At 42.8% G+C, this 20,729-nt stretch overlaps 2 protein-coding genes across 7 annotated transcripts in view; both read left to right on the top strand.

The window, feature by feature from the left end:
• Positions 1–20,729, top strand: part of LOC307116665 (uncharacterized protein) — a 130,136-nt gene that overhangs the window by 21,558 nt on the left and 87,849 nt on the right. The window lies entirely within an intron of this gene.
• On the top strand, positions 2,456–19,220 carry LOC307116661 (uncharacterized protein). 6 transcript variants are annotated; one of them, XM_079800804.1, is made up of 5 exons: positions 2,456–2,522; positions 6,541–6,776; positions 7,103–7,325; positions 8,091–8,189; positions 15,861–19,220. In XM_079800804.1, the coding sequence occupies exons 3-5, from the start codon at positions 7,184–7,186 to the stop codon at positions 17,603–17,605; spliced, it is 1,986 nt and encodes a 661-aa protein (XP_079656930.1). In that variant the 5' UTR covers positions 2,456–2,522; positions 6,541–6,776; positions 7,103–7,183; the 3' UTR covers positions 17,606–19,220. The 6 variants fall into 6 exon arrangements, with proteins under 6 accessions (XP_079656930.1, XP_079656931.1, XP_079656928.1 ...); XM_079800805.1 differs by having other exon boundaries at positions 7,152–7,325; XM_079800802.1 differs by having other exon boundaries at positions 7,163–7,325.

Here is a 20,729-nt window from a genome sequence, read left to right on the forward strand (position 1 = left end):
CTGAGTTTTCTGAGATGTGGTCTGTCCCACAATTCTCGGGGTGTGCCATGTACCTGGGAATAATGATTCTGTACCGATTTTACACTGAGTGCCAGGATGGCTGCCATGATGCATGTCTGAAGTTTTCAAAAGTGTGCATCTGGATGTGAGATAAAGGTTTTGGATTTCAGAGAGAGAGAAACATCAACGATGAGAATCATTGGTCGGCTGCCTCCTGCCCACCCCACACTGGGGATGGAGCCCACAACCCAGGCACGTTGCCCTGACCAGGAATTGAGGTTGATGCTCAATGACTGAGCCACGCTGGCCGGGCTTACGCTACCTTTTTAGGCTTATATCCTCTATTGAAACATACCTCTCAAATATATGAATGTGTGTTTTTTAGGTTAACAAAAACATTTTAACTTACTGATATTATAGAAACTTTTTAAAAATATATATTTTATTGATTTTTTACAGAGAAGAAGGAAGAGGGATAGAGAGTTAGAAACATCGATGAGAGAAACATCTGTTAGCTGACTCCTGCACACCTCCCACTGGGGATGTGCCCACAACCAACGTACATGCCCCTGACCAGAATCAAACCTGGGACCTTTCAGCCCGCAGGCTGACGCTCTATCCACTGAGCCAAACTGGTTAGGGCTATAGAAACTTTTAAGTGAATGAACACATGGATGACTCAATGCTCAGTTATAAAACAGTATTTTACTAGGCTTGTGATTGTTTAAATATATAGCAACATAAAACCTCACTTGCTATAGAGATGCTGACTATGATGTGAAAATGAGGAGCTGAACTAGCATTTCTGTCCTATCATGTAAAGGACATCACACCATTAAACAGCATGGAGTTGTTACAGGAATCCCTGACATTTGTCCTGGGTTGCAGGTTCGCTCCCACACCAGGGAGGGCACAGCACCGAATGGCTGCTGCAGGAGGCAGCTCATCAGTATTTCTGTCTCTCTCTGAGAATGTCATATCCTCGGGTGGGATTTAAAAAAGAAAAAAAAAGCTACAACTGTTGAGTAACGTATAGGTCGTAATTGGTGGTGATGGTGAGGGTCTTCCTTTATTGCCCTTTAAGTCTTTTCTAAATATAATTTGAACTAATACCAAGATACCAAGTGGTGTCACCCATCCTAATATTTGAATATTTGTATCAAAAGAACATGCCAGCCCTAACCGGTTTGGCTCAGTGGATAGAGCGTCAGCCTGCAGACTGAAGGGTCCCGGGTTCGTTTCCGGTCAAGGGCATGTACCTTGGTTGCGGGCACATCCCCAGTAGGAGGTGTGCAGGAGGCAGCTGATCGATGTTTCTCTCTCATCGATGTTTCTAACTCTCTATCCCTCTCCCTTCCTCTCTGTAAAAAAAATCAATAAAATATATATTTTTAAAAATGAACATGCCAGGGCTGTTTCTTTTCCCTTTTTAATATTTAATTTTTTTAAAAAAGTTTGTTAATTACTATTGACATACAGCATATTAGTTTCAGATGCACAACACAGTGATTAGGGATGTATATAACTTACAAAATGACTCCGAGGTATGTCCAGCACAAAGCTGTTTCTGATGATTGACAGGCTTCCTGCCTCAGACACTTAAATGAATGCAAATTCCCCAGTCACATCCCACACCCTCTAAACCCCCCATCATCACCCTTGCAGTATACCTCGTAATGGGATGGATTCAGGATGAGCCCATGTCATTGATTCCAGACTTTTACTGCCCTCACTTTATTTATTTATTTTTAATATATTTTTATTGATTTCAGAGAGGAAAGGAGAGGAAGAGAGACAGATAGAAACATCAATGCTGAGAGAATCATTGATTGGCTGTCTCCTGCACGCCCCCCACTGGGGATCAAGCCCGAAACCTGGGCATGGGCCCTTGACTGGAATCGAACCTGGGACCCCTCCCCCCCTCCCGCATTACCCCCCCCCCCCCCTTCTCCAGTCTGCAGGCCGAAGCTCCATCCACTGAGCCAAACCGGTTAGGGCTATTAAATTGTCTTTTTCTAGCAGCGCCGCCTCCGCTGCATACTGACGCCTGTCCTCCTAATTGCTCCTTTGGGAACGTGGTTTGTCCTGTGTATATACTTACATGTAAAGTGGAGAATATACTCCGCGGCTATCGTACTTTTCTGCCCAGCCCTCTGAAAGCAACCGAGGTTGCACGGTGTTTGCACCGCGAAGCTCTGAAAACTTAACCTTTTTATTTTTTTCGTATGAGCGAAGTGATGGAAAACGAGATGCTTTCAGCAGCTCTTCACCTTTTCGCCAATACTGGCTAAGAAGCGCCTTCCAGCCAGTCTGCCTTCTGTACGGCAACCAGGCGTCCAAAAAATGGCGGCCCCCATGGCTGCGCCGCGAGGTGGGCGCAGACATATTACTGCCAAATGCCTCTTCCAGAGCCTGCGGTCCTCCTGGGCCACCGTAGAGGGGGCGGGGCCAGGGCAAAAGTTGAAGCCGTTCGCGGAAATACCACGTTTGCGCCCTCCTCGTCGGTCTGGGCAAAAATCCAGGTCAGTGTGTGGTTTTTGTCCCCAAAAGTTTGTGGGTTTTTTTGGTCACAGCAAAAGTTTGGTTTCTCACGGGTGACGTGTGGGCGTGGCGTTGTGCGGGGCATGGAATTACCACGGGGTCGGGGGGGGGAGGGTAGGAGCGGCCGGGAGGAGGGAGCCGAGGGGAGCCGGGTAGGAACGGGATTTGAGGGATTTGAGGGGGAGCAGAGGCATCTGTGTGGTCGGGGTGCCCTGGGGGTCGGGGCCCAGGTGAAGAGTCTGTGGAGGTCACGCCCTTGTCCGGGCTGTCAGGGTTTGGGGTGCTGCAGGTCCCCCCGCCTGTGAGAAGCGCAGGGGCATTTAAGGTGATCGTGGGGTCAGGTTCCGGTCGGGGGGTTAATACGCGGGTCAGGGATGCTGGGCCGGCGCGGGTGTCCACGCGTGGGGGTGTCTGGCCCGCGTTGCCGATGAACAGGGAAGTGTGATCGGAGTCCGCGGTCCCGAGAGGCTTGCGGGGGTGACGTTCTGGACGAGCTGGATGGATCCCTGGTGTTTCAGGTGACGACCTTGGCGGCTGTTGGGACCCGAGGCACGAGGGCCCCGAGTGCTCTTGCCAGTCCTTCCGGTTTTTAACCTTCAGCCCCTCCGCTGACGAACTAGAGACCCAGGGACCAAACCAGCAACGCCCGGGTGCCATGCCTCCGCTGTGGCCCCTTCCGCGCTGCCAAGGCAGAATTGAGTTGTGACACAGACATTCAGGTCTCATTCAGGTCTGCAAAGGGGACCATGCCCCTTGGTCTCTCTCTCTTTTTTTTAAATATTTTATTGATTTTTTACAGAGAGGAAGGGAGAGGGACAGAGAGCCAGAAACATCAGTGAGAGAGAAACACCGATCAGCCGCCTCCCTCACACTCCCCACTGGGGATGTGCCCACAACCAAGGTACATGCCCTTGACCGGAATCGAACCCGGGACCCCCGAGTCCGCAGGCCGACGCTCCATCCACTGAGCCAAACCGGTTAGGGCCCCCGTGGTCTCTTTAAGAAAAAGTTTGTCGCCCTGACCGGTTTGGCTCAGTGGATGGAGCGTCGGCCTGAGGACTGAAGGGTCCCGGGTTTGATTCCTGGCAGGAGGCAGCCAGTCAATGATTCTCTCTCATCATTGGTGTTTCTATCTCTCTTTCCCTCTCCCTTCCTCTCTGAAATCAATAAAGATAGAGTATTTTAAAAAGAAAAGAAAAAGTTTGTCAACTTCTGCTCTCACCTCTTCGTATAGCGATAGCAATGGACGCTGTTGCTTATTGGCCTGTCGTACATTCATGCGTTTTTCTTTGCAAACAGAATCTGCATTTTATTTAATATCCATCCCTCTGACAAGGTGAGCATAAGCCAGTGTATTAGTAAGTTTGGGTCCGTCTAAGTCAATGGTGGTGGTTCCAGTGCCCACCGCTAGTGACTGGATTACTCCTAAATGAGCTTACTAGGAAGTACATTGTGCAATTCTAGCCAACTGGGCGAAAATCTGTTGGTTGTTTCTGAGATAATTTTATCCTTTTTTTAAAAAATATATATTTTATTTTTTACAGAGAGGAAGGTATAGAGAGTTAGAAACATCGATGAGAGAGAAACAGAGCAGCCGCCTCCTGCTCGCCTCACACTGGGGATGTGCCCACAACCAAGGCACATGCCCCTGACCTGAATCAAACCCTGGACCCTTCAGTCCACAGGTCGACGCTCTATCCACTGAGCCAAACCGGCTAGGGCAATTTTATCCTTTTAAAAAAAAAATTTTTTTTTGGCCTTGCTCATGGATTTTTAAAAAAGATATATTTATTGATTTCAGAGAGGAAGGGAGAGGGAGAGCTATAAAACAGCAAGGATGAAAGAGAATCATTGATCCGCCTCCCGCACGCCCCCTACTGGGGATCCAGCCCACAACCCAGTTGTGTGCCCTTGACAGGAGTTGAACCCGGGACCCTTAGGGCCACAGGCCAACACTATCCACAGAGCCAAACCAGCTAGGGCTAACTTTGTCTTTTAAATACATAATTTCATGAGTCAGAAGGGGACAGCTTGCCACCCTAAAATATGCCTCTTTGGGATATTGGTCATTTTAGGCTGGTTAATTTGAGGAAACTGCAGCTGGGGGAAGGGGGCTAGTGTGTTACTCCTTTGAAGGACATTTACATTTGTAAAGGCAATCTCATCCCTAAGGTGTCTCCCTCACCTGTCTGAACTATCTGTGGAGGAGAGAGGACTTAGAGCTGCTTAACAACCTTACCCTTGTTGGCTGTGCTTTTCCTGGTCACCTCTGCTAACCAACTCTACAACCCCAATCGATATCGTTAGGTGAAGGTGGCATTTCAGATGATGGCATCTGCCACTTTGGACAGTGACTTCATTTTCCTAGGTCCCTTCTATGTATACAGGAGGTGTACATGTTGTTAACCTTTTTAAAAATATATATATATATTTTATTGATTTCAGAGAGGAAGGGAGAGGGAGAGAGATAGAAACATCAATGATGATGTTTGATCGGCGGCCTCCTGAACGCCCCTACTGGGGATCGAGCCTGCAACCCGGGCATGTGCCCTTGACTGGAATCGAACCTGGGACCCTTCAGGCCACAGGCCGATGCTCTATCCACCGAGCCAAACCGGCTAGGGCTATTGTTAACCTTTTTGATTGTTTTTCCTCTGCTAATCTGGGTTACGTCGATTTAATAATTAGACCAAGCAAAGAACCTAGAAAAGAAGGAGAAAAATTATTCTACCCCTACAGTGTCATTTCCCATGCACCTTCTTTTTTCCACGATCACTCCACAAAACTCCAGAGAATGAAGGAACACCTTCACCACATTTAGGACCTAAGGATTTATTGGCCTGAGGAGTAAATACTTCCAGGAAACCAGAAAAGGGACACCAGCGGTTCTGTGGGCACTGTCAGCAGGAGCACCTTAGCAACAGGTCCCGGAGCAAATGGACCACCCATTGACTTTTCTCCTCACCTTACCGCAGGTTGTAACTCCCCAGTGTGGACCTAAAGGGGACCACATCGGAAACCTAGCAAACTCAGAGGGGCCTGCATGGTGAGCCTTACAAACTCAGAGGCCGAAACAACACATTGGATGGTCTGAAATGGATTCCTTCTAACTAAAAGCGAGTCCAGGCAGTAGTCATGTCCTACACTGGTGTCTTCATTAAAGGTCATTCTTTAGCCCTAGCCGGTTTGGCTCAGTGGATAGAGCGTCAGCCTTCCAACTGAGGGTTCCGGCCGATGCTCTATCCACCGAGCCAAACCAGCAAGGGCTGTTATTAACCTTTTTGATTGTTTTGCCTCTGTTAATCTGGGTTATAGCGATTTAATAATTAGACCAAGCAAAGAACCTAGAAAAGAAGGAGAAAAATTATCCTACCCCTACAGTGTCATTTCCCTCATCTTTTTTTCACAATCACTCCACAAAACTCCAGAGAATTCCGGTCAGGGGCACATGCCCAGGTTGCAGGCTCGATCCCCAGTAGGAGGCGTGCAGAAGGCGGCCGATCAATAATTTCCTCTCATCATTGATGTCTCTGTCCCTCTCTCCTTCTCCCTTCCTCTCTAAAATTAATTTTTTTTAATGTATTTTTTTAAAAAGGTCATTCTTTAACTTAACCAAGCCTGTCAATTGTCTTCTTACATCTGGAATGACATGACTTTGAAATGTTGGGGTAATTTCCCTTTTATTTTTTTTCCCCAGATTCCTCAGGGCACAATCTCCCACCAGAGCAAGAGACCACAGAGTCCCTCAATGTTATTGCTGTCATGTTAATTGCTAAGTGTTAATTATCCTATTTCCGCCTATGCAGAGTAGGTGTCTATTCATTTTACTTTTAATCCAATCCCAGAGATCTCTCTGCTTTGCTTTTTCCCTCACCCCTAATGTGTCACCAATGGATTTCATGTAACCTTCTTGTGTTTCTTTGATTCTAATGTATAAATTAGGTGTAAAACTGCCATCCTCTAAAGCATTTTCTTAATTCATTGTTATTTTGCTTCCAGGCACTTGTCTTCGCTTTAGCTCAAATAAACTCATAAAGATTCGTTACAAGGCACCAGGAACAATTGAACCATGTGAAGCAGGAGGACGCTGCGGGGTTGGGTATCAGCATTTCCGTGACACCCCCGACTGCAGGCGGATTTCTGTACAGAAATACAGAGCAGACCCAACACACCAAGATAGAGCCTCCCTGTTGCCAGCTCTTTTCAGAGAACAGAAGGAAATGCTCCAGGCTAAGGTGACTGGATTTGTTTTTTCCTTTACTTTCTTCTGTAATGAATTTGAAGAGACCTATAAAACCACCTCCGTTAATCTGAAAAGCGCGCGCGCGCGCGCGCACACACACACACACACACACACACACACACATATTCTCTCTTTCAAATATATTAATTTGAATATACAGTATGAAACGTGTTTCTAGGTTAACAAGCACATTTAACTTTTTCACATCAGAGAAACATCTAATTGGAAGAATGCATGGATGTACAATTACGAATAGTATTTTACTGGGCATGTGATTCTTCAACTGTATATTAAAATAAAACCCCACTCACTATATAGGTGCAGTCTGCAAAGTGAACATGAGCAGAAAAACTAACATTTCTCCCAGATCATGTACAGGACGTCACGCCATTACACAGCATGGAGTTGTCACAGGAACCGCTGACATTTCAGGATGTGGCCGTGGACTTCACCTGGGAGGAGTGGCAGCTCCTGGGCCCCGAGCAGAAGGACCTGTACAGGGACGTGATGATGGAGACCTACAGCCACCTGGTGTCCGTGGGTGAGGACAGCTCCCCCGGGTCAGTCCGATGGTGCTGTCAGTGGCTTTTATTGATAAGTTGCTTAACTGTTCAGAATAAATACAGATATGTGACATGGTACAACCTCACATCTTTCTCTTGCCCCAGACAAGAGAGTATAATGTCCCCTCTCCTGATATAAAAGTCATTGTGTTAGATGTGAACCTGTTCATTCTCCATTCTTCTTTTTTTTTTTTTTTAAATATATTTTCACTGGCCCTAACCAGTTTGGCTCAGTGGATCGAGTGTCAGCCTGCGGACTGAGGGGCCCCAGGTTCGATTCCGGTCAAGGGCATGTACCTTGGTTGTGGGCACATCCTCAGTGGGGGTTGTGCAGGAGGCGGCTGATCGACGTTTCTCTCTCATCAATGTTTCTAGCTCTCTATCCCTCTCCCTTCCTCTCTGTAAAAAATAAAATATATTAAAAAATACATATACATATATATATATATATATATATATATATATATATATATGTTTTCCAATGATTTCAGAGAGGAAGGGTGAGGAAGACAGAAACATCAATGATAAGAGAGAATCATCGATTGGCTGCCTCCTGCAAGCCCCCCACTGGAGATCGAGCCCAAAACCCAGGCATGTGCCCTTGACTGGAATCGAACCCAGAACCTTTCAATCCGAAGGCCAATGCTCCATCCACTGAGCCAAACCAGCCAGGGCTCACTCTCCCTTCTTGACAGACGCCACGGCAATATAATATGTCTGAGTCTTCTGTCATTGTTCCCAAGCAGGGTATCAAGCCAGCAAACCAGACACGCTCTCCAAGCTGGAACGAGGGGAAGATCCGTGGACTGTACAGCGTGGACGCCGCTGTCTAGTCTCTCCAGGTGAGGGGGTGAGAGCCAGCAAGGCGGGCGGCCGGGGAGTCACATTCTAGTCAGAGGCGGCGTCAGAGCTGTGACATGAATGAGGAAACTCAAAAAAACCACCCCTCCACGTCTGAGAACCTTTTGTAGAAGTTTAGAGGCTTCTGGTTTTCTTTTCTGAGCTCTGACTTGCTTATTTTATCTCCATCTTGATTTTGTTTGCATAGTTTCCTTTGTCCTAGGACAGTGGTCGGCAAACTCATTAGTCAACAGAGCCAAATATCAACAGTACAACGATTGAAATTTCTTTTGAGAGCCAAATTTTTTAAACTTAAACTTCTTCTAACGCCACTTCTTCAAAATAGACTCGCCCAGGCCGTGGTATTTTGTGAAAGAGCCACACTCAAGGGGCCAAAGAGCCGCATGTGGCTCGCGAGCCGCAGTTTGCCGACCACTGTCCTAGGATTCTCAGATTTTTTGTTCCCTTTGTCCATTGTCCATGGTCACAGTGTGTCTGTCTGTGTTACCACTTCTGTAGCTAGGAAATTCTACTTTCCAGGTCTCTTTGGAAAGACAGAACTTTGAATTCATCACTTTTTCTTACCACTGGGCCTTCATGTCCTGGTTGGAAATAGTGATTTCCCTCCATAACCTCCAACCCACTTTGGATGCTGTGTCCCCGTGATAACCTGCTTTTCACGGTGCATTCATGTTGTTTTTCCCCCATTCCCCCAATGTTCTTAATACTCAGTTCTCATCTTAAACGCCGCCTCTATTCCCATGAGTTGACCTCTTTCTGTTCTGTGACATGGACTCCCAAATTGACTTCTCCTTCAGTATCGTCTAATTACACTTTCTTCCAATGTATTTTACTCATCGTCGTAACAGCTGGCCTCTGACTTCTCATTTTGTGTGTGAGAGCAGGAATCAACTTCCCTCTATTGTTTTTGTATACTGTTAGTTCCTCTTTCCGAATTAGACATTTTGAATTCTGTCCATCCTGGCATCGCCTGGGATGTTCCCTGCATGCTGAGCTCCCTTCTTAAAGGTCTCTACTGTTTCATTTGATGAACAAGAAAAGAGACCGTCAAACCTCAGAGGGAAGGTAGGGGAGGGTGGGGGTAAGGCGGAGAGATCAACCAAAGGACTTGTATGCATGCATATAAGCCCAACCAGTGGACACAGACAACAGGGGGGTGAGGGCAAGAGTGGGAGGGTTGGGGGGATAATGGGGAGATAAGGACACATATGTAATACCTTAATCAATAAAGAAATTTTTAAAAAGAAAAGATCTTAACATACTACATGAGTTGGAGACCAAACAACATCATAACTTATGTCTGTTTCAAATGACTTACTTGCTAGTTTTCCCAATTCAGATTTTTGTTCATTCTAAGGTGTTATCACTGCATATATTTACTTATTTACTCATTTTAATTGTTTTATTATTATTTATCTTAGAGAGAGTGAGGCAGGAGAGATAGGTAGGTAGGTAGAGAGATAGATAGATAGATAGATAGTCATTCCACTTATTCATGCATTTATTGGTTGATCCTTATATGTTGCCCTGACCAGGGATGTGCAACCTTCATATATTGGGATGATGCTACAACTAACTGAGCAGTTTGGTCAGAACTACAATTATTTTCTTAAAAAAATACCACATCATAGTTTTAATGGTTTTACTTAGATTTAGTATATCAACATATAGGTAACGCCATTAAAAAAATCCGCATTATTAACTGGTACACCTGGTAATTCACATGCCATACAGTTCACCTAAATTATATAATTCACTAGTTTGTGGTATATTTGATATAGTTGTGGTGGAACCATCATCACAATCAATTTTAGAACATTTTATATTTATAAAAATGTTTTTAAATACATTTAATATATTCATTTTAATATATTTGTAGTAAGTGCTTTTGGTTTTGTTTTTTGTTAATCCTCACCGGAGGATACTTTTTCCATTGAGCATAGAAGGGAAGAAGGGAGAGGAAGAGAGAGAGAGAGAAACACATTGATTAGTTGCCTCCTGTACTTGCTGGTACAGGAGATCAAACCTGAAATCCAGGTACATGCCCTTGACCTGGAATTGAACCTGCAGTCTTTTGGTGAACAGGCCAATACTCCAACCACTGCACCATACTGGCCATAACGAGAGAGAGAGAGAGAGAGAGAGAGAGAGAGAGAGAGAGATCTATCAGTTATCTCCTAAACTGGCCCCCACCAGTTACTAAACCCTCAACCTAGGCAAGTTCCCCTACCTGGAATCAAACTAGTGACCCTTCGGTGCATGGGACAAACTCCAACTAACTAAGCCACATCATCCAGAGCTATTTACACGTTCTTATTGAGGCCTTGATTCCTGTAGCTCTTTATGTTTTGAAATTGGGAAGAGTGAATTACCCAACTTTGTTGTCTTTCAAAATAATTTTGATTTTTGGATGGTTGAATTTTTATTTGAATTTTAGAATCGTCTTGTGAATTTCTGCAAAAGAAGAAACAGCTAGGATTTTGGTAGGGATTACATTGAATCTGTATCTTAATTGGGTAGTAATTCCATCTTAACCATATTAAACATCCTGATCCAGGATCATTGTCTGTCTTTCTATTTAATTTGGTCTTTAATTTCTTCCAACAACATATTATAAGTTTCAGGATAAAAGTTCTATAGTTCCTTAAGTTTATTCCTAACTATAAGATTCTCTTTTATTATTTAAAATAATTATTTAAATGGAATTATTTTCATGATTGCATTTTCAGATTAGTCATTGCTAGGATATAAAAATAAAACTGATTACTTTCTCATCATATGCTGATGACACTTAGTCCCAGGTAACCAAGTTTTCTGTCATATGAAATTGCAGTTTCTCTTTTAGTGATCTCTGTGATATGCTATTATATTGTTTAGAAAGTCTCTGTCCTTCTCCTGAAAACTCTCTCATGTATTCCATACTTGTGATTGCCTCCTGCAATCTAAGTGACTGCTTTATTTCTTTAGAACTTGCATTTTGATAGCCTAATATTTTTTAAAGATATATTTTCATTGATTTCAGAGAGGAAGGGAGATGGAGAGAGAGATAGAAACATCAATGATGAGATTGATTGCCTGCCTCCTACACCCCCCCACCCCCAACTGGGGATAGAAACCGTAACCCAGGCATGTGCCCTTGACCGAAACCGAACCTGGGACCCTTCAGTCCAGAGGCCAATGCTCTATCCACTGAGCCAAACCAGCTAGGGCAATAGTCTAGTATTTTTTAAGTTAACAGCAGTACTCTACTTTGCACACTCCTCTCATTCTCAGTAGAAGTACTCTAGATAATCAATAATAAATTTATATCTTAAGGCAAAAAAGCTGTAAGAAAATTGAAGCAGCCAATGGAACAGTGGGCGTTCACCCCAGAACTGTGCTTTTAGGAGTGGGACTGGCTCTTTGATAGGGTTCTTTTGAGCACCTAGATGAGGGACATGAGTCAGCTCCCTGGAGCTCTCCAAATGTAAGCCTGTGGGAAGTTCCAGAGCTGAATTTGGAATGTGTTTGAGGAGCTCCTAGGAAGCCTTTCTGGATAGCGTGAAATGGGCAGGCGGGAAAAGGACTGCAGGTGAGGACAGTGTGGTGGCAGTGAGCTATAGGTCACACATCGCCTCTTGAGGCCAATGAAGACCTTGCTTTCATTCCATTAAAGTTGAGAAACCAGTAGAAAAGTGACATTCTGTAACTAAGTTTGAAAATGGACCACTTTGCCTATAATGTAGAAGACAGTCTATATAAGGGAGGGAAATATAACCATGTTACACTCACCATCACAATTTGTGGCAGTAGAAAAATACAGATGAAAATTATGAAAGATAAAAGATGCATAGGGAAGAATCCAGGAGTGACTTGAAAAGTGCTAGATTGCCTGACCTAAGCCCTGCTGGTGTTGCTCGGTGGTTGAGTGTTGACCTATGAACCAGGAGGTCATAGTTCAATTCCCGATCAGAACACATGCCTGGGTTGCAGGCTCGATCCCCAGTGGTGGGCGTGCAGCAGGCAGTCGACCAGTGAGTCTGTCTCATTAATGTTTCTATCTCTCTCTCCCTCTCTGAAACCAATAAAAAAAAAGAAGAAGAAGAAGAAGAAGAATAGCAAGTTTTAGGCACATGATAACCCTCAGTAGTCTGTTATAATTACCTGGAAATCAGATGCTGAGGATCTACATTCTTACTCTCTGTGTATTTGTTCTGTACACCTGTCAGCAGGTATGCATCTGATCACAATACTCAGTGTTTACTTCTTTTTGGTGGGGTTATTGAGTTCCAAAACTTTAGATGTGCCTTCGAGTTTTATTTTACATGTTTCAAAACACAGTCTAGTTTAGTCTCTTTCTTTGAAGAGTTTGTAAATGTTCATGGGCTGACACATATTTTCAGAATAGACCTTTTATAACATTTATGCAGTCAAATAATTTCTTCATATTTGTACTTGGATATGTGATAATAATATTAAACTTTGTTTCACCATGCAGTCTAGATTTTCTCCTTATTCTGAACTTCAGTAATATCCCTTATTTCATTGAAAGGCATTTCACTTACTTAGTGGCTCACTCCACATAATTCCTGGAGTAATGTTTAGGTCCTCACTTTCATTAACCTCTTTTTGCTTCTCCCATTTAGCCCATTAGTGAACCTTGTCTTTTCTTTAAATACAGGTTGAGCAAAAGTATGTTTGCCATTGTGAGTACATGAAACACGGGTTTATACTTGTATTATTATTAATCAATGAATGCCAGATTTCCCATGTAAACACCTGTGAACCTGCTTTTGCCTCATCCTGTGTATCCGATTTAATCCACCTCTTACATCTTCATTCCTCCTTTCACCATGTTTCACAGGCTGTGATTACCTTTATTACTTTATTTGAGGTTTCTATATCTAGAATTATTAAACCTAGAGGCCCTACATATTTACTCAATTCTGACACTATCTAGAAGTAGTGTTAGACCCTTCGAGTTAAGAGTTCGGGGGTGCTGAAGGCCTGGGATTGGGGGGAGCGGAGGGGAGTTCGAGGGTATCAATGGGGGAGAAAGAGGGACATATGTAATACTTTTAACAATAAAGAATTGTTTAAAAAAATAAAATAAGCAAAAACAAAAGTTAAGAGGTCATCCCATAAGCTGCACCCAATTCCGATGTCCATGGCAAGTCCAAATTGTCACCTACACTTGTGACCAACTGGCTATAAATTGGAGGTTCTCCTGAGCTTTTTAGGGTCAATTAATTTGTGGGAGCAACTCTCCGTACTCAGAGAAATACTTGGGTTTACCTTTTTATTATAAAGGATACAGGTGAGTAGGTACAGAGGACAAGGTCTAAAGAATTCCTGAATAAGCAGCTCTGTCCCAATGGAACTGAAGTGAACCACCCCTGGGTGTATCGATGTGTTCACTAACCCAGAAGCTGATCAGATCTAGTTGAGTTTTCATAGAGTCTTGGCCAATGTGTCTCAGTAGGAGCATCGTCCTGTATACCAAAAGGTTACTGTTTTGATTCCTCTCAGGGCACTACCTAAGTTGAAGGCTGGTCCCTGGTAGGTAAGCGATCGATGTTTCTTTCTTAATACAATGTTTCTCTCTCTCTCTCTCCCCCATCTCTAAAAATAAATATATATATATATTAAGAGTTTTTATAGAGCTTTAGTTTTTAGTTCCTCCCTTTTCCAGAGATCACTGGGTCCCGGTGCTGAAACCCCAGTCTTCTAATTAATTGGTGTGTCTGGTCACTAACTCCATCCTGAATGTATGTAGGAATAAGTCCTAAGCCATTTAATTAGCATAAACTCAGCTATTATCATTATATTATATAATTTCAGAGAGAGGAAGGGAGAGGGAGAAAGAGATAGAAACATCAATGATGAGAGAGAATCATTGATTGGCTGCCTTCTGCACACCCCCTACTGGGGATGGAGCCCGCAACCCAGGCATGTGCCCTTGACCAGAATTGAACCTAGGACCCTTGAGGTCTGCAGGCCAATGCTCTATCCACAGAGCCAAACCAGCCAGGGCATAATAAGATCTATTATGTTCAAAGTTACTTGCTCTATCTTCTTAAAATATGAAAAATTTACTGTTATATTTGAGTTTAAGGTTTAGATTTAGGGTCAGCTTAATTGTAGAAAATAGGTTTGGTTGAAGTTAAATTCAACTTAGTTCTAGAGTTGAAATATTTTATAATTTGATGTTAAAGCTAGAGATAGTGTTAAGAGTTAGTTTTAAGCCTAGCCCCAGACATAGAATCATCTGATGTGTTAGAATTTGTTTAGGGTTATTATTTGTGGGAACATTGAATTGATGTTATATTTTGCTTTCAATCGTGGTTATGATTTGGAGAAATATTTTAGTTTCTTTGAGTAGTAGTGTTTGTACAATGATTATATTTGGTCCAGGGTTTGGTTTGAATTCCAGATTCCAGTTAAGTGTTGTGTAGAATTAAATGAGACTTAATGTTTGGTATGAAGTTAGGATAAATTTTTAAAAAATTACAAGGGTTTGACAAGCTCAGTGTCAAGAACTGTGGACGAAGACAAAATATATCTCTCTTTTTTTTTCTTTTTTTTTTTTTTTTTTTTTTTTTTTGATTTTTTACAGGGAGAAAGAGAGAGGGACAGAGAGTTAGAAACATCGATGAGAGAGAATCATCGATCAGCTGCCTCTTGCACACCTCCTACTGGGGATGTGCCCACAACCAAGGTACATGCCCTTGACCAGAATCGAACCTGGGACCCTTCAGTCCGCAGGCCGATGCTCTATCCACTGAGCCAAACCAGTTTCGGCCAAAATATATCTCTTATTGTACAAAACATAGAATTGACACTAAATGGTTAATTCAGCAATGGGCGTTGTGGCTCAGTTGGTTGGAGTGTCATCACCTACACCCAAGGGTCACTGGTTCTATTCTCAATCAGGATACATACCTAGTTTGCAGGTTTAGTCCCTGGTCAGCGTGTGTACAGGAGGCAACCGATTGATGCCTCCCCCCCTCCCCCCTTTCACTCTTGCCCTCGCCCTCACTCTTCCTTCCTCTCTAAAAGAAAAAAATCAATAGTCCTGGCCAGGTGGCTCACTTGGTTGGACTGTCGTCCTTACGCCCAAATGTTGTGTGTTCGATTCCTGGTCACGGCACATGCCTTGGTTGCAGGTTCTATCCCTGGTCAGGGCATGTATGAGAGGCAACTTATAGATGTTTCTCATATCAATGTTTCTTTCTCTTTCTCTTCTTCCTCTCTCTCTAAAATCAATAAAAATATATATCCTCAGGGGAGAATTTAAAACAAAATGTTTTTAAAAATCAATAAATATGTTTTAAAAATAGATAGTTACTGCACATGAAGGCATTTTGAAAGAACAGTTTTATTTCTTCTTTAAAAATATATTTTTTTATTGATTTCCGAAAGGAAGGGAGAGGGAGAGATAGATAAAAACATCAATGATGAGAGAGAATCATTGATCAGCTGCCTTTTGGGTACCCCCCCTGGGGATCGAGCCTGCAACCAGGGCATGTGCCCTGACCAGAAACAAACCATGACCTCCTGGTTCATAGGTCAACCCTCAACCACTGATTCACACTGGCTAGGCAAGCACAGTTATATTTCAAACACAGATTATGAGAGATTACAGCATGATTTACTGTTCTCTTCTTTCCTAGAATTCAAGAAAGTTGCTGATCCTCTGAATTGTCACTTGCAAAGTCAAAGCCTTCAGAAGAATCTGGGACTATGCTGTGAATATAATATGTTTGCAAATATTGTTCATCAGAGTGAAGGTCATTTCCTATTAAAGCAAAATCATGGTATGTTTGACATTCGTGAAAAACCTTTAAAATCTAATTTACATTTTGAAAACCAAAACAGAAGCTGTCACTTCACTAACTCTGTTGAGTTGAATGGAGATGGGACATGCATTCTCCATGCTAACAATGAACAAACTGAAATGAAATTTCCTGTCAGTACGAAAAACATCAGTAATGATTCACCGGTTAATAAGCAACAGAGAAGTCACAACATAGAGAAAGCCCATGTGTGCACTGAATGTGGGAACGCCTTCATGAAGATGTCTCAGCTCACTGATCACCAGAGAGTTCATACTAGGGAGAAACCTTATGGATGCAGTCTGTGTGGGAAAGCCTTTGCCAGAAAATCCAAGCTCACTAAACATCAGAAAATTCATACAAGACTGAAACAATACGAATGCACTGAATGTGACAAAACCTTCCTCAAGAAATCACAGTTCAATATACACCAGAAAACTCACCTGGGGGAGAAACCATATGCCTGTCACGAATGTGGGAAAGTGTTCATAAAAAAGTGGCAGCTCATTTATCATCTCCAAACTCATACAGGGGAGAAACCCCATGGATGCCGTCTATGTGGGAAGTCCTTTTCCACAAAGTCTTATCTCACTAAACATGAGAAAACTCATACAGGAGAGAAACCTTATATATGCAATGAATGTGGAAAAGGCTTTATTGTGAAGTGTCGTCTTATTGCCCATCATCGAACTCATACTGGAGAGAAACCATTTATATGCAATGAATGTGGGAAAGGCTTTACCTTGATGAACAGTCTTACCACACATCAGCGAACTCATACAGGAGAGAAACCCTACATATGTAATGAGTGCGGAAAGGGCTTCACCAGGAAGAGCCTTCTCATCAAACATCAGCGAACACATACAGGGGAGAAGCAGTATGTGTGCAGTGTATGTGGAAAAGGCTTCACCATAAAGAGTAATCTCACTGTACATCAGCGAACTCATACCTTAGAGAAACCGTTTATTTGCAATCAGTGTGGGAAAGGCTTCACTGGGAAGAGTTATCTGATGGTACATCAGCGATCTCACACAGGAGAGAAACCCTACGTGTGCAGTGAATGTGGAAAAGGCTTCCCGGGAAAGATGCAGCTCATTTTACATCAACGAACTCATACGGGAGAGAGACCCTATGTATGCAGTGAATGTGGAAAAGGTTTCAAAGCGCACAGTCATCTCATCAGACATCTGCGAACACACACAAGAGAGAAACCCTTTGTTTGTAGTGAATGTGGAAAAGGCTTTACCATGAAGACTAATCTCACTGTACATCAGCTAAGTCACACTTCAGAGAAACCGTATATGTGCAGTGAGTGTGGGAAAGGCTTTGCCGTGAAGAGTCGTCTTATTGTACATCAGGGAATTCACACGGGAGAGAAACCCTATTCGTGCAGTATATGTGGAAAAGGCTTCCCAGCAAAAAGCAAGCTGATTGCACATCAACGGATTCATACAGGAGAGAAACCTTATCTGTGTAGTGAATGTGGGAAGGGCTTCACAGAGAAGTTTAATCTAATCAGACATCAGCGAAAACATACAGGAGAGAAACCCTTTGTAGTGTATGTGGAAAAGGCGTCACCATGAAGAGAAACCCTATGAGTGTAATGAATGTAGGGAAGCCTTCATGACTCAATGAGGAGAGAAGTAGAATGGGTGCAGCAATGATGGGAAAGCTTTTGCCCACTTGTCAATCCTTGTTAAAACATGAGAATTTACAGATAGTTGCTTTGGGGAAATCCCTTTTTGTGTTCTGGGCCCTCAAGAAGATAGTATGCGTCCTAGATGGTTTGGCTCAGTGGATAGAGCATTGGCCTGCGGACTGAAGGGTCCCGGGTTCGATTCCGGTCAAGGGCATGTACCTTGGTTGCGGGCACATCCCCAGTTGGGGGTGTGCAGGAGGCAGCTGATCGATGTTTCTCTCTCATCAATGTTTCTAACTCTCTATATCTCTCCCTTCCTCTCTATAAAAAAATCAGTAAAATATATTTAAAAAAAAAGATAGTATGCAATGAAAAGGAGTTAATGCAAAGAGTCTGATACTGTGTTTACTGATCAAGTATGTCATATTATCTCTCGATAAAAAATTACAAAATAACTCAGATACAATCAGCCTTGGTGAAAATATTTTAGGACATTATATATCTAAAGAGTGTTCATTGAGGCAAATCCCATGAATGTAACAAATTGGGAAATCCTTTTGTGGTAAGTAAACCCTATCGAATGTGATCATCAGAGATTATGAATTAATAAATATTTTTAATTATGGGAAAGCATCTGTCCAAAAGTAAAACTTCAATAGATGTCAGTTCACACTAGAAAATAATTTTGTCTTGCAATGCAAATGGTATAATTTACAGTAATTTATGTTGCCTCATCATTTGCCAGCAAATCCTTGCTGAAATATCACATGAACACATTCAATTTGGTGGTCTTTAGCGAAAGCTTAGGTAATGGAGTGAAGGCAAGAAGGCTTGAGTGAAAAAGCATTCTGTCACAAGTCTAAGCAGATAGTACACCTCACAGGCAATTGGGGACAGGATACCTTCACCATATTTCTAGTTGCCTAGCCTTTGAGTGAAGCTTGAAATAGTGGCAGTTACTCTCTTCATGGATCAAATTTTAATATGCGCAACATAAAAGTGTTCTATGCCTGTTTCATTATGTAATTAACTTTTGCAATTCTTTCATTCCAACTTAAAAGATTGGTTAATATACAAAATACCTGATTAGTACTCCTCAAAAAAAAAAAATTTGACATAAAAAAGAAAAATACCAAGAAATGGTCACAGAACAGAGAAAATGTAGGATATGATCTAATTTTAATTTTTTAACATTTCCATATTATAAAATGTTTATATATGTAATTATATATATATTTCATGGCAGGCTAAACTTCTTTTAAAATGGGGTATTCATAAAACAAAACTTAATTATGTTTGGCTTATATTATGACACTCTTTTTTTAAAAAAAAAATTTTTTTATTGCCTGGTCGGTGTGGCTCAGTGGTTGAGTGTCAACATATGAGCCAGGAGGTCACAGTTCAATTCCAGTCAAGGCACATGCCCAGATTGTGGGCTCAATCCCTGGTGGGGGGCGTGCAGGAGGTGGCCAGTCAATGATTCTCTCTCATCATTGATGTTTCTATCTCTTTTCCCTCTCCCTTCCTCTCTGAAATCAATAAAAATATATTTTAATGGTAAAAATTCATGTGCATTTTACCACCTTAAACAGTGTGTGCTCATTTTTTGAAAATTCTAGAAAAAGTTTTGTCTCATATGAGGTTTGTCTCTCACAGGGTACATGACATCACAGGGTGGAAGTGGTGTAGCTGGTCCATGGAATTATCATGGGGGGTCAGGTGAAAGGAGCGCCAAGGTATTTGCAAGGAAGGAGGGGATACACCTGCCTGTGGTTGGGGTACATTTGGGGTCATCAGATGATTCGGGGTCTGTAGAGATCAATGACCGTGTCCCCGCCATCACGGTCTTTGCAGGCCACTCTGTTTTTAATGGATGGGGGTGCCATTTAGGATGATTGCAGTGTCAGGTTCTGGGTCAGGATTCAATATGGGGCTCAATGCTGATGGGCCATGGGTGGTCATCACATGAGGGCATCTGGTCCAGGTTTGGGAATAATCGGCTGTGTGATCAGTGTCTGTGGTCCTAAGAGTCTCGTGAGGCTGAAGCTTTGGTTGCCCAGGAACCTGGGCTGGTGGTTGAGGTTCCAACGTTGGCTCAGTGGTTGAGCATCAAACTATGAACCAGGAGGTCACGGTTTGATTCCCAGTCAGGGCACATGCCAGGGTTGGGGGCTTGGTCCCGAGTGGGGGGCGTGCAGGAAGCAGCCAATCAATGGTTCTCTGTCATCATTGATGTTTCTATCTCCCTCTCCCTTCCTCTCTGAAATAAGTAAATATATATTAAATTGTTTTTCATTTACAGTTGACATGCAGCATTATATTAGTTTTAAGCATACAAATTAGTGATTACACATGTATATAACGTACAAAATGATCACCAGGTAAGTCCAATACAGGGCTGTTTCTAATGATTTTCTACAACAGGCTTCCTGCTTGAGAAAAGTAAATGAATGCAAATTCCCGAATCACATCCCACACCCCCTAAACCAGAAACCCCAGTACTGAACCGGGGTCCAGGATTATGCCTTTTTAACAACAGCCTGATGCGCACCTCATTTAAAATATATATATATTTTATTGATTTCAGAGAGGAAAGGAAAGGGAGAGATAGAAACATCTATGAGAGAGGAACATTGATTGGCTGCCTCCTGCAAGCCCTACCGGGGACATGTGCCCTGACTGGGAAGTCTCTCAACCAACTGAGCCACACCCTCTGGACTGCACACCTCACCTTGACATTCTTGGAAACCCTAAGTCCTGGATTACAGCTCCATCACCTTGTAATGGGATGCATTCCGGTTATGCCCTTGCCATTGATTCCATACTTTTACTGGCCCCACGCTAGTGGCTTTTTTTTTTTTTTTCCTGAGTCCCTACCCCCAGTGACAAGTTAGACTCATCCCAGCAGTTCTTTTCTCCTAGTTGGTAATGGCCAGCCTCACACTGTACCAGTTTCTGAAAACGTTTTTGTTCTTGAAAACAAACAAAACACACACACACACACACACACACACACACACACACACACACAACAAAAACCACTCTGACCAATTATATTCTGGCCAGAG

This window comes from Cnephaeus nilssonii, assembly GCF_951640355.1.
Source record: "Cnephaeus nilssonii genome assembly, chromosome: 20".
In the NCBI taxonomy this organism is placed as follows: Eukaryota; Metazoa; Chordata; class Mammalia; order Chiroptera; family Vespertilionidae; genus Cnephaeus; species Cnephaeus nilssonii.